We start from the raw sequence: 14,571 nt of genomic DNA on the forward strand, positions 1-14,571 counted from the left end.
TGGCACGATTCATTTCAAGGGCCAAAGTTCTCATCTTGGTTTTGTCCATTGTATGGACTGTTGAGACTTGAGCAGCATGAATGATTTGATTTATGGATATTTTAGATTTAAGAGGATAAGAGGAACATGAGAAACTCATTGCCAATTTAATTTGTCGGTTGGTGTAATCATGGAAGCAAATATATTTGATAGCACCAATTATTAAAGAAACAATGTGGGACTTTGGATGCTGCTTCATCTTTGCTAAATTACCTAACCAAGAGGTAGAACAGGACTTGCTTAGCAGATTTGTAAGAAGTAATCTTTCCTTCCGTCCCAGGAAAAGAGATACTATTTTTGCCTAAACTGTGAACAGTGCAATGTCCAAAGGCACCATAACCATAAAATTAGAGCAAATATTTTTTTTTTTATGAGAAAGATAACAAACAAATGAGTGGCGTAAGGACAACCAAACAATTGGTCCAACCAATCAGTGTAAAGGGGAGTAAATAGCCAATCAAATAAGTGTTCCAACTAATATTACAAATCTAGCTGTTCAACCCACCAAACCTGATAAACAAAAACAAAACTTAGAAATCCTAATCACATCCAGAATACAAATTAAACAGCAACTCTATCTCCAAATTCAACTCGAATTCTCTTATTACTTACCTGATCACAATGTCGTATAGAAACCTCCACCAAGTCAATATCTTTTCCTTCATACTTCACACCAAAAAACATAAGCACAACAAGAAAAACAAGAAGAAGAGAATTACGAGCATCCTCCTTCTCTGATTGTTGAAAATGGGTGCCCAATATACCAAACAGGTGGATCGGAGGAAGGCAATTGCCTCCGAGAAGAAAACTCTTGAAGATCTTGAGAAAAAATCTGGTGATGACTTTCCAGGATCGGACTATCATCCTTCTGATCGGAAGAATTGGATGTCAGGTTTAGACCCGAGCAGAATTCATATTAACAAGATTGTTTGGCCGGGTACTCATGATTCAGCAACCAACAAGATTGGAATTAGATTCATTTCTCGTCCATTTGCTCAAACTCAATCTTTATCAATTTATGAACAGCTTGTTCTTGGCACTCGGCTGTTGGATATCCGAGTTCAAGAAGATCGACGTGTTTGTCATGGCATTCTCCTGACTTATGGGTTTGATGTTGTAGTAAATGATATCAAGAAATTCTTGTCAGAGACAGAATCCGAGATTATAATTCTTGAGGTTCGGACGGAGTTTGGTCATGAAGATCCACCTGAATTCGACAAGTACTTAGAGGAACAACTCGGCGAACACTTGGTCCATCAAGATGACCATGTTTTCGGAAAGACGATTGCTGAATTGTTACCGATGAGAGTTATATGTGTATGGAAGCCAAGAAAGTCACCTGCACCAAAGAAAGGCAGTCCGTTATGGAGTTCCGGGTACTTGAAAGACAATTGGATCGACACTGATCTACCTGCGACCAAGTTTGAGAGTAACATGAAACATTTGAGTGAACAACCTCCAGTTTCAAACAGGAAATTCTTTTACAGGGTGGAGAATACAGTTACACCTCAGGCAGATAATCCAGTTTTATGTGTGAAACCAGTGACCGGCAGGATTCATGGATATGCAAGACTGTTTGTAGTCGAATGTTTTAACCGGGGCTTTGCGGATCGGTTACAGGTTTACTCTACAGATTTCATCGATGCCGGTTTCGCTGATGCCTGCGCTGGACTTACTAAATCAAGACTAGAGGATCAGAAGCCGCAGGTTTCTGACATGTAAATCATGCATATAGTTTCATTATCATAATATTCCTTCTACTTTCATTCTGTTCATTCCCATTGTTTGTGTAAGTAAGTAAACTTAGGACAAATTATCATATCTAAGGATTGTGCTGCGTTTAGTGTATTCCCTTGTTCGAATAGATTCAACAGAATATGTTTAGTTTGGCTTTCTTTCAGAAAGTATGTAAAAAAGGAGTGAAATGTGTGATTATTCTTAAGTATGAATAACAATTTCAGAAGTTTCTTTCTGTTTGCAACTTTTTCTGTTTTCTTTTTTCTTTTTTAGATAAGAACAGCTGCAAAAGCATATAGATCTTCATTTGTTGAATTATGTTTTTTAATATTTGTCTTCTTCTTTGTCACCAAACATTTTCATTTAATAATATAGAAAATTATTATTTCTAGCTTGAAAACTTTTCTTTGCTCATCTTTTTCAGACTAATTTTTATAACCATAGCTTTTTGTTAATTAAATTTCTTTTAAGTGGTGTTGTGAAGATACTCCCCACAACAATGACATTATTTGATGAAGACATTTTCCATGTGGTAGGTTTTATGTGTTGGAAAAGTTGGGGGTTTCTTTACTTATAATCTTATTTATCAGTTGCTTTACTCTTATTTATAAGACGCTATAACAAAATACTAGCGCATTCATTTCATTACATATAACTTTATAATTTGCCGGTTTAAATTTCAATCTTCGGTTACGAAGGCTTGCAATTCAAACTGGTATATAGTACAATTACAGAAACGAATGAGTCAAACTTTTTTCTTCCATTTTCCCTAATTTCAAATGAGTCAAACTTGCTTGACCAAGCATACAAAGTTTCAGAACAAAAGAACATGAATGATGCTAACTAAACTATTTATTTTTTATCGGTCCATAGAAAAAAAATCTTTCAACAAAGATCAGAAACCAATAATAGTACAATTTTGGAGAGAGTGATACTAACTAAACGGGACCAGCCTTTCCACATTTGATAAGATTCCAAGGTGCACCTTCTTCATCCCGAGGGGAAATGGTTGATGGATCTTCCTGTCCAATGCCTTTCACTCTCATGTACAATTCTTGGCCTAAGTACCATTTCTCAGCGTCTTGAGATCTGATATTCCACATTCCTTGATTGTTTAGTTCCAACAATACTGCTGTCCAAGAATACGGATACACCTGCACAAACACCACATCAAAAAGACAAACCAAGTTAAAACTGAATGTAAGAAATTGAGTCCTAAAATGTACCACTAAACCAAAACAGTTAATGTCCTACTACCTGAACAGTAGAACGGTAAATAGCATCGGCCATGTTATATGATGAATCTGATAGTCTACTCTCGTTCCAATGACCATTTTCCATTCTGCATACACCCAAAAATAGAACAAATTATGTTCAGATAACTACGCCAGTTAAGTTTCATCCGTTTAGTATTACTATGTAATAGTAGTCTGATATAATGAAGGAAAACCAAAGTTCGATAAGTACCCAACAACGAAAAAGTTGTATCCATCCATATGCCAGGTTTGTAAAGAAGGGCGAGGGTTTTGAAACACAACGTGGATGAACTTTCGATATTCAGCATCGATAATCGAAGAACCCAAAGCATATGGACGATTATCAGGTGCATCTGGGAACTTCTCAGGTGCAATTATATCTTGGAGTTGGAAATAATCTGCCAGCTTTAGAGGTGTGTCTCCATTAACAAACGAGACGCCGTTAACAGTAAAACGGCGACTGTCACCAACCATCATCAAGCCGTTCTCTAAAATTATGGTGCGGTTTATTGGGATTTTGCCATACTTAAAAGAGCCTTGTGGGTTCGGCCTTGCTGCTCCAACTTCCAAATCCAATCTGCAAAACAAGAAAGTCCATGAGTTTAGATAGGATCAATTTTATTACAAAACAGTGACACTGCAGAGTGTGGTGGGTCGCGGTGGGGATGAATATACTGACCTTACAGAACGGGCTTGTTCCATAGAATATTCGTAGTCGAATGGATCAGGTCCAGGTGGAATTGGATCCAGGGGTAAAACTAGCGAACCCGGATAATGAATAAGAGCAACACCAACCAGCTCTGGTTCCATGAATCTGGAGGATGCAACCATGTAATACGACATACCGACAGTCTGATTGGCAGTTACAAGGACGGAGTATGATTGGCCCACGTGGATATCTAAAGAATCATAGTATTGTTTCAGTGTGTAGGATCCTTCCGTCTCTACTAACAACATTTGGTGCTTCTGAATTCTGAAATTCAATGATGTTTTCAGCCCAACATTTGATATTCTTAACCTATATGTCTCTCCTGCACGTTAATGAAAAGACAAATGCACAAATTTAAAACAGTAACAGTTGAATATGTAATAAACTGATTCCATCTAGAATTTGTACAATAGAATGTCATATATGTGACCAGCGTGGCTTAATAATTCATGTGTTATACAGTCTCATTGACTGCAATTTGGGGTGTTGTTCTTTAGAAAAAGAAGAGTGCATCCTGGTTTTAAGAGATGTGGGCTCAATTCTTGTACGGTTTTCCCAGTGATGCCAGTAGGATTACATCCTAGAAACAAGTGAAAATGTAACTCATTCCCCAAAATATCCTCTCCGGATTTTCATGTTTCAGGTGCATTAAAGTTGAAGTCTTAAATGTACTGTTCTAGTAAATACTTTCAGTCATGTGACTTGTTTTTCAGAGCTTCATTTTCTGGTATTTTACATTCTGTTGCTGGTACTATGATTTCTGATAACATTAACAAGATTTAATCTTTTTAATGAGATTTAACTCTAGTTAAGTGTTCCTTTAAGGTATTTGTACTTAATGATTTTAAAATGTACCTAGCTCTTCTGTTTTGATACGATTTCTTGCTGAACATTGTTTATTGCTAGGGATTGATGTTCATAACTTCATATTTTGGGGTTATCAAACAAAGAATGGAAGAAACATATCGGATCCAGGATCCACAGGTCACCCAAGGAAATTAATCGTCGCTTTAGATCCATCTTGCTATTACCCTCGTCAATGTGATAAACTGATAATGTAAGTGCAACCCAAAGAGGGTCAGGACTCAGTCTCTTACATCCTAGACCTGGGTATGGGTGTAACTAGCTGTTCACAACTTTACTTTGCAGTGGTGATAAAACCCAGGCGTGGAATTCTGACATTACTATTTAAACCATTATGATAAACCCCAGATATGGGTTTCTGCCACTACTATTTATTTGACACAATAAATACTTATTTAATGAAACTTGTAAGCTTTTCATTTGAAATTGAAAAGTCAATGGATATACTGCCCAAGAAAATAGACTGAGATGTGAAAATAAAAAACAATTAGAAGAGGAAAGAGGAAATTAGTTAATGGAAATTACCTGGTTGAAAAGTGAAATTGGTTTCCAAAGGACCAAGACCATTGATGAGTATTCCATTTGGTTGAGATGGCAAGGGAATTCCACGGTCTAGAGATTTTTTCATGTCCTGGTTACATAGATGAGCAACACTTTATAGGAAATTCTTACACCACATTCTAACCACACTTTTGAGTTGTTATTAGAAGGATTACTTACCCGGTAATCCGAAACGAACCAGTCTCCAATCAGGACATCAAATTCATCGAATGGACGGTCGAACGGAACTTTAATAACATGACGATTATGAACACGGATTGGACCATACCCACCAGCCGCTTTTTGAAACGCTAACGTTGGGAAATAGAAAAAACTTCCGATCTGATCCTTCATTTGGAAATTATATGTCCATGTTTGCCCTGGTGGTATTGGACAATTTGTTCCTTGGACTCCATCCATCCATGAATTCCTCCTTTGTTGAATTCCATTCCTAAAAAATCAAAAAATGATCAAAGTATATCTTAAATTATACTTGTGCTGGTCTTTGTTACACTGGAAATTTTTTGAAGGTCCTTTCACGTACCATGTGATAAGTAAGGGCTCCGGCAGATTGTTATGAACGTTAATGTGAACATTGTCATTTGTAGTTGTATTTAAGAGAGGGCCAGGAAACTGATCGTTAATCAAAATAACCTGCACAAAAAAGATGAACAAGAAAAAGTTACATCATATGTTTAAGCTTCAACTTGTACACTTCACTATGAATGTGTAAGTAAGCCTGTATTACCTTCTTTTTAACACCAAGAGGAGAACGCTCACCGTAAGAAACCCTCCATTCGAACCAAAGATGAGGATTTTCAGCATCAACAGAGCTGCAAACTAGAAGTACTAGTAACAAATAACTAAAAAGAACAAGTGAAGTTGATGCACTGATGATAAACTTTGTTTTTACAAGTTGTTTGTTAATGTAAGAAGGTTCCATTGTGATCAAAACAAATGACAAACTCTCAACTCTTTGGGAAGAGCTATAAGCTTGTTTGTGTTACTGTGCAGTGTACTTGCCCTTCCAGAGAGAAGATTTAAGCAGTTGAAAGTCAGTTGAAACTGGAAGGAGGAAGAATAAAATATTGCTTAAAAATGATGGTTTTAAGTTACGAGGTGAAGAAGTTAATAACTTAATACAGACTATTCATTTATCACACCTTATCTCTCTCATCAAAGGTGGAAGGAACGTTAGGTAATTCATGAGAATGTTGCAAGGATCAAGAGATCTTTGTTTCAACGGTTGTGATTGTCGACCATCATGATTCACAACACACGCATTTGTCGCCAGAAGACATGTAATCCTTAAGTTATTTCAGGGTCCTTTTTATTAAGAAACTAATTAGTTTACTTAGGGATGCCAAAAGTATCATAACTAACATTTAAGTAACCAAATAGATTTGCGGGATTATAGAAATTTTTTGTCTATTGTACATTAACTGAAAAGTCTAACAAAATATGTGCAGTGCACCACCCTGTTTTGCAAATCTAGAGATCTTGTACTTCTAAAAGTTGGAGGATGAGTTTATATTTTTAAGTCAAACTGACAATGGTATGTACAATATTCAATGCGAAAAAAGACATCCAATGTTGCCGGCGTCAACGGATTTTCGCCAGAACCGAAACCTGAGCAAAATGGAATCGATGTATTTGGTTCGGATCCCGATGAGTACCTGATACCGACTCTATAATCAGTTCCGGTTCTGGGTAGGGAGATATCTGATCAGGAACCCAAGCATTGACGCATACACTATTAATTCCAAACTCACAAGTTGGGCCAATGGTTCCACAGATCCGGGTTCGCTCTACAAGTAGTTAACTGTTAGAAGTGACCTAAATTCAGTAAAACCTTGGTTTACATTGATTGAAGAAAACTACAGCTGGTTAGCATAAGCATTTTGCAAGTTTGTACAAAAGGAAAGTAGAAAATAAAATTAGGTGATACCAGGTCATACATAGTTGAAAGTAGGCATATCTTCCGAGCTTGCACCTTGAACATGTTTAGGTATTTCTACAATAATCCTTCTTAAGGGATAATTCCAGCTGCTGAAACAGCACAGAGAATGCGCCTGTAAAGAGAACAGATGCTTGTTAACAAGAGACTTAAGAAGGCTTGTAAAAAAACATAAGATACAAAAACATGGAAATACAACAAAAGTTAAGTGCAAACCAGAAAGTGGGTCTTTTTTTATTTTGTAAGGAGGCTTTCACTAAAAGTGTCTCGGGAATTTGCTGGAAAACCTAGAAGAAGATAATACACGGAAATGTTAGTCTGAGTCTCATTCTAATTCACATGCATCAAATAAAAAAAAACATCGGAAAACTGTACGTAAGCTCACCGAGATGCGAAAAGAAATCTCTTTTGATGGAACTGCATCATCGCAAGTTGGCTGCCTAGGTTGAGAAGTGCTAGTTTCATAAGCATTGACTGATTCATTATTCACAATTGCATCACAGCGCTCATTTGATACAGTGACCTGTTAAAGTTACAATCAACGTTTCAGCACACAAGAGAATGACAATTTGCATGAACAGACAGCCTAAGTTTTCTGTGATGACATATCTTACATCAACGACAAATTATGAGCAATTAGATTTGCAAGATGCTCCAGCAGCGGCAAAAAAGGACTCCACAGATTGCAGAATGTGCATCGCACTAATCTGGCGCTGAATACGCTGAGAAGCACAGGACTCACCCTTCAGAATGCATATATCAAGAATCTTATGGTTTGAGAAACTGGAAAATATTAAAGTAAACTTTGCATTAGCATATCCATATCACAAGGAAGTGACATGTGGACACTCTCCATCAGCAACCCAATCACCAATACAGTTTTATGAAAATGCAACACACTGCATCAGGATTGTCAAATAGCTAGAAATGGCAAGCCACTCAAATTACTTGATTCACACTCTTTAAGAAGTCACACAGTCAAAACAGGTTGATTGAAATACGGAGGTCGTAAGAACGAGTTATCCTACCAAACCTACACGAGTAAAGACATATTGGTGCATATTACCACTTACACCTCAGTGGCATCTATGGTTACTGCTAAAATAACCAAGACCTAAGAATACAAGGTAGCATGTTTAAAATAGATATTGTATCTGAATAACGAAAGATAAAAACTCTTGATTGTCGCATTTGGAGCAGAATACCAGACCTCAAGCATGAACGACATATTGGTTTTTGGTGTTTTATGAGAAGCTATAATCTTCGTAGCTGGAGGAATGAAAGACCATGCAAGCCCCCATCTGGACGTATGTCCTTGGACAAATTCGGTAGTCTTAACTACAGATACTCCCACCTCTCTAAGCTTAGATGTTAGTAACTTGAGGTTTATTTTCCTCCCAACCATTGAAGTGTACCACCTAATCCAATCAAATCAAGGGGAGTATTAATAACTTGTGACCATTTTATTTTCGTAGAACTGAAATTTGAGGCGTGGAAAAAAACGGAGAGGACACATCAAGAAAGTCTTACCGAAAAGACTGCTTCAGCACAGCACTATCTTCAATAACACGAGAAATAAAAGCCAATTCTCCACCAGGACAAACCATCTCCGCCGTTGTCCCACCACATGCAGTTTTCGGGTTTAGTCCTGCTTCCTCCATGCTCTCAAAAAACGGAGGATTGCACATACAAAAGTCAAAATGTTCACCATCCTTGACAACACCAAGAAGTACGCCTGGCTCATCAGAAGACTTCTCCTCCAACTCAGAAACAACATCCGGCACCTTAACCTCCAACTCTCTCTCCCTTACAATCTCTTCCTGGAATAGTTCGATTTCAGCAGCAAACTGACCACTATTGGCAGCAGCAGTAGCTTCTTGTGAGTCGGAAACAACATCTGTCTTAGCCACTGAGTCTGACTCCTCTCCAATAACTTGTTCGGAGCATCGTTCGGTTTCAGTAGCCAACTGACCATTGGAAGCAGCAGCTTCTTGTGAGTCGGAAACAACATCCGCATCATCTGAGACCTTAGCCACTGACTCTGTCTCCTCTCCAATAACTTGTTCTGAACATCGTTCTGTAGCCAACTGACCATTGGCATCAGCAGCTTCTTGCAAGATGTTCTTCCCAGCATTTCCAGCCCTCCTGATTTCAATCAACTCGGAAATATGTGGATTACTCTTAACATTATATTCTGCCCATTCTAAAGCAACATCAGTCACATCTGCAAACAGTTATCATCAATAACCAATATGTATACATTTCAGTCACATTTCAATCCCAATTAAACAAATGCAAAATGTGGGGTTTGGGATAACCAAAATACCTGATCCAACGAACTTCCAACCCAAAAGGGATGCACCAAGAAGAGGGTATATGCAATTGGCTCCGGTTCCAATATCAAAACCCCTCACCTTATTATCATCATCTCCCCCAACATTGGTCTTTGCAATAACTTCAGAGGAGAGTAAATCTTCAATCCAGTGAATGTAATTTGACCTATTTGGTACTGTAGGACAGAGCTGCCCATCAGGTATCCACCTACACAACAACAAAAGAAACCTTAATGAATTTGACAAAACTCAATCAAGGAAATATGAGTATGAAATAGAGAGTTAGAATTAGTACCAATGAACACCGTGATCGTGGAAAAGTAAAACCCTAGTTAGTTCTCTGGTGGCATTGAAATCAGTCCAGTCAATTCTAGGTCTTCCATCACGAGGGGAGTAGAAAACGAAGGGTTCAAAAGATGGATACAGAGAAGCTAATTGTTGGAAATCAGGAGGATTTTCAGAGTATTTGTTTCGTGGATGTATGCTTGCCTTCTCTTCTCTTCTCCTTTTCTTCTTACTCGGCATTTTCTCAACAACTGACCGTTAAGCTCTCTCTCTCTCTCTCTCTCTCTCTCTCTCTCTCTCAAAAGAATAATAACGTACCACTGGGCTATGTATCGGGCCTTAATGCAGATGACAGATTCATTGAAATCGGCCCTTCCACAATCAATCCAAATAGATGACACATTTCAATTTTGGCATCTATATTTAATCTAACATCCGATGATGGGCGGGTTACACGCAGATAGATCCAAGCGATTTTTCTTGATTATTATTTAAAGGGAAAATGAGTCGTAGGTCCAAAAAAAATAATATTTTTATTATTAAGCCCACAATTAATTTTTAGTTCCGTGACATCCATAATTATATGAAATTATTAAAAATATCTGCATGACGGGTTATGTATCAGGGGTATAATTGGCAATGCAACTTGGATATAATATATTTAAAAATCCGCGTCTTGTAATTTTACAAATTTTAAATCATTGGAAATCTTTTTAAGAGAGCTACGCAACGAGTACAAACAACAATATCAAATTTTTGTTTTTCACGAAGAAATCGGAGGTGATCATCATTTTAGGCAAATTTTTCGAAAACTTGATACATAACCATTATGCAGCCACCAAAAAAGATGCATAATACATTCTGCAGACGCATGACGAATTATGCAATCATTTTCTCGACTGCATAACAAGTTATGCATCTATATCAAGTTATGTATCCGTTGTTTTGGTTGATTTTATTGCGTACATAAAAAATTGATGCATAATGCATTATGCATCCATATTTACGGATGCATGTCAGGTTATCCATCTATTTTCTCGATGCTTAAAAGATTGTACAACAATTTTCTCGATGCATAATGCATTATGCAGTCATATTTTCGGATGCATAACAGGTCATGCGTCCATTTTCACGACTGCATAACATGTTATGTAGATATTGTTGTAGGTACATGACAAGTTATGCAACCTCATTTTTTGTTGGTTACAATACTAAGAAAAAAATAATTGCATAACGTGTAATGCAACCATTTTCGGGACTGCATAACAAGCTATGCAACAACTTTTGTAGATGCATAACAGGTTATGCAACCGTTTTTGTAGCTGCATAGCATATTATTCAACCATTATGACCATAACCAACACCAATAGAGGAGCTAACCAACACCAATAGGCTGAATGGATTCATTTTTAGTTCAAATCAAAATTAATACTAGAATTCCAAACCACAGTAAGCAACATCTCAAGTCCACCTGCAATACTCAGCTGAATCCTACACCCACAACTCCAGTTGCACTTCCATTTCCTTTGCTCAGCCACTGCAGCATCCCTTTAGCTCTAATCAGTTGTTGTAAAGCGCTTCCACCTGTAGTTGCATCCATTCATAGTAGCTCGGATCAATCCCTGCAGCTGCATCTCCCTGTTTTCATCTGTCGCAGCTCCATCAGTTCACCCTTTCTGTCGGACTGAAACTTCATCTCCGCTACAACTCTTAGGAAATTTCCCAAACAAAATCAATCCCATTCCATTTAATCAAGTCCATTCACTGAATCGATGGTGGAAGTCCCGTAAAGAACCATCCAACAAACACTCCACTAGTTACGGATTCATTGTTGTTGTTGACGGTGTCTTCTCGAGTAGCCAACGACACCTAAATCTGTTGCTTGGAACTACCACTGCCAGCAACTCATGCAGATATTCTCTCCATCTATAATCCAGCCAATATATAACTATTTGATGCACTCAACCATTTGCTTCTCAATTCTCAGTGCAGCTGCAACTGTAACTCCAGGCCATACATTCCCTGCAACCTCTCAGCCAGCTGCAAATTCGATTTTGGATTCCTGTAATCCTTCTCAGCACAACCTGATCATAACCCTAACATACATCTAAAAAGAAACCATCAATCATCTTCATTTTTTTCTCTACATTTACAGCATACCCACACCAGTACCATCTGTAGCTTCCCTGCAACATCAATCTGTAGCCATCATTACTTGACATAGCACCACCAGAATCACCAATTTTCCCGCTCTTGCTTTAGTTCTCCAGCTACTCAAACTTCACTTGTTGTTATTGTTGTGTGCAACATCAACACCAAACCAGTACCTTCGTCATCTGAATCCCAGCGTCACCTAACCCTGGCATGTTTCTTTTGTTCCAAGAGAAGTGCAAGAACGAGTGAGATAAGAAAAAACGAAGTAGACAAGATAAGTGCACAAATCGAAAACTCCATGGAAGAAAATAAATCAGAAACCTCAGAGAAAACCCAAGATATAATTGCTCAAAAGAAACATGCTGCAATGATCGAACGCCTCTCAAATCTCCACCATTCTCTTCTTCAACAAGCTATGTCATGTAAGTCTGATTCCAACGATTTGCCTTCTTTTTGAATCCACTAAATCATTTACAGATCGATTTTATGAATCTAAAAAATAAATTGAAACTGAAACCAACCGGTGCCGTCTTGTTACTGATTCAGAATCAAAAGCTAATCTGAAATCCGATATTGACAAACTGTCGATTTCGATTTCAAGTGAGTACCCATCCTTCATAATTCCAGAAGAACTCGAATTCTCCTTTCAATCACCAGTAACTCGAATTTTCCCGTGGCTTTGCCTACCAACAACGCCATCAACCCATCGATCTGTTGATCTCCAACTTGTCTTCTTGACTGGTTTCTTTTCAGATAAAGAATGCATTCAGAGGTATTTTTTTTTGTAGATTGCATCTGGAGATGGAGGAGAAACAGAGAGAAGAAAGAAGAAGAGTACGATAAACATATAAATTTAATTTTAATAATTTTGGTTCCGACAATAATTTTTGGCTATAAAATGGATGCGCGCCTTTAGATTTTTGGACATGAGTTTTACAGTGGGAGAAATCTGAAAAATGGGTGTGACTGTAGTTTTCACTTATTTAAAAGATGTGAAAGTAGAATTCAAAATTGTTCTTTAAAAATATTTTAATTTCTGATTAGTAACATGTTTCAATTAACAAAATATATCCCAATAAAGTAAAAATATATCCAATTAACCCATATATATGGGTGCACTTAACATTTTAAACTGAAACAAAGTGACACAAATTTTAATATAGTTGACGTTGTGCTTCCAATAATTCAATATGTACCTTTACTCAAATGGATGACGATTTCCAACAGATTTTTAAGCCAACACACGCATACGATCCAAAATCATTTAGATCCACAAGAAGATGAGGCGACTGATTCCTAATGACGAGGTTAAGAAAATTAGAAAACAAAGGGAGCATGATAAATTTGTGAAAAAAATATATTGAGAGGAAAGCACCACTTTCAAGAGTAAGCTTGGTTGTTCTACATCCAAGCTAGGTGACCTGTGATAAATGCAACTGAGAATGATGTAGCACGATCAATTAGTTCATTACTTGCTGAAGCAGTCTTAAGTGAGTATAATGTGGTGATTGGTAAAGTGAAGAAGTCGAGGATAGAGAAGATAAACTTGAGTACTGAGAGCTACGACAAGGTGAATCTTGTATTGTTCTTGTATCATGTAGCTTTCTTTATTTTTTCGTGATGTTTTCTGGCTTATTTAGTTTTCATCTTAAGAAAATTTACATTTTTTTCTCAATAATTTGTTTGTTTTTACTTAGATTTTATCTCAGAAGTTTATATCCTAGAATGCTTATGTTATAACATTTAAAATATTATATAGACTATTTGAAATTCTTGCTTGCTTAGCATAGACCTAAAAGCTTCATTACTTGGCCACTGACTTAACAATTTAGCGTCATCCCAACGCTTCACTGGCCCTGCAAGGTAGTACTACCTTAGCGTTTTACAGTCTCTGCAGTGTAGCGCCATTTTAGTTGATCACTGACTAGGCCTGCTATGCTGTAACGCGCAATCTTTGCGCTTTACTAGCCATACATGTAATAGACCTCCCCCACCCAATATGTTCAACGTCCTCATTGAACCCAGCAAACGTAAACTCTATACTTGTCTTAATCTTCGCTGCATGCACTTTCAAAACCATTCTGAAATTCAGCAACCTTTACTAGCTTTTGCAAAACGTCCTTAGCCAACTTCCATGCCTTAACACCAGCATCACTTATCTTACTTCCTTGTCATTGATCCTACTGATCTTGAACTTTTTTTGTTACGTTTCCCATACGCTCCAGATCCACCTTAAGTCGTATTTCAATACTCACGTGCAAACGGAAAATTCTTCTTGCCAATTCCCAGAATTAGTCTTGAATTTTACTTGAATCATTTGCGCCTAAATGTACGCAAGTAATGATTCTTCCCGCTGATCACACTGATCATTGCCATAGTCTTTTGCCTTCATTTTCGACTTTAGTTGCACCGCGCAACTTAACAAGACTTATACAAAGACTTGTCCTAATTCTCTAATCATGTTGCTCCTTCCCAAAACATACAATGCCTTAAGGTATGCACCCTATGGTTTCGTACCACTCTTGGCATGCGCCACAACCTATATCCTTTGCTACACTTTGCAAACTTCAGGAATTTTTACTAGATATGGACTCCAAATTACATTGCATACTTCAACTTGGATTTGCATCATTTGTATGACAAAGAACCAACACCTTGATGTTCTTTGCTTGCACTGTCGCAGCACCATGATTGAAA

The 14,571-nt window shown here is 37.5% G+C and overlaps 2 protein-coding genes, 1 long non-coding RNA gene and 1 pseudogene across 4 annotated transcripts; 1 reads left to right on the forward strand and 3 right to left on the reverse strand.

Annotated features, from left to right (window-relative positions):
- The first annotated feature begins 513 nt into the window (after positions 1–513).
- Positions 514–2,020, forward strand: LOC113288892 (PI-PLC X-box domain-containing protein DDB_G0293730-like). Its single transcript, XM_026538031.1, has one exon. It carries the CDS (start codon positions 787–789, stop codon positions 1,759–1,761), a length of 975 nt encoding a protein of 324 aa, XP_026393816.1. The 5' UTR covers positions 514–786; the 3' UTR covers positions 1,762–2,020.
- A 573-nt stretch (positions 2,021–2,593) lies between these two features.
- On the reverse strand, positions 2,594–7,846 carry LOC113288893 (monocopper oxidase-like protein SKS1). 2 transcript variants are annotated; one of them, XM_026538032.1, is made up of 12 exons: positions 7,717–7,846; positions 7,488–7,625; positions 7,319–7,389; positions 7,104–7,217; positions 5,894–6,953; positions 5,690–5,799; positions 5,326–5,596; positions 5,131–5,236; positions 3,712–4,063; positions 3,244–3,609; positions 3,034–3,118; positions 2,594–2,930 (listed from the first exon to the last, which is right to left on the reverse strand). In XM_026538032.1, exons 5-12 carry the CDS (start codon positions 6,086–6,088, stop codon positions 2,715–2,717), a joined length of 1,701 nt encoding a protein of 566 aa, XP_026393817.1. In that variant the 5' UTR covers positions 6,089–6,953; positions 7,104–7,217; positions 7,319–7,389; positions 7,488–7,625; positions 7,717–7,846; the 3' UTR covers positions 2,594–2,714. The 2 variants fall into 2 exon arrangements, with proteins under 2 accessions (XP_026393817.1, XP_026393818.1); XM_026538033.1 differs by having other exon boundaries at positions 5,894–6,967; positions 7,094–7,217.
- On the reverse strand, positions 7,175–9,990 carry LOC113291323 (annotated as a pseudogene).
- Positions 9,991–11,096: 1,106 nt separating this feature from the next.
- LOC113288894 lies at positions 11,097–12,707 on the reverse strand. The gene is made up of 2 exons (XR_003330755.1): positions 12,196–12,707; positions 11,097–12,090 (listed from the first exon to the last, which is right to left on the reverse strand). It is a non-coding gene; the product is annotated as an uncharacterized LOC113288894 (long non-coding RNA).
- Positions 12,708–14,571: the final 1,864 nt, after the last annotated feature.

This window comes from Papaver somniferum, chromosome 6 (genome assembly GCF_003573695.1).
Source record: "Papaver somniferum cultivar HN1 chromosome 6, ASM357369v1, whole genome shotgun sequence".
In the NCBI taxonomy this organism is placed as follows: domain Eukaryota; kingdom Viridiplantae; phylum Streptophyta; class Magnoliopsida; order Ranunculales; family Papaveraceae; genus Papaver; species Papaver somniferum.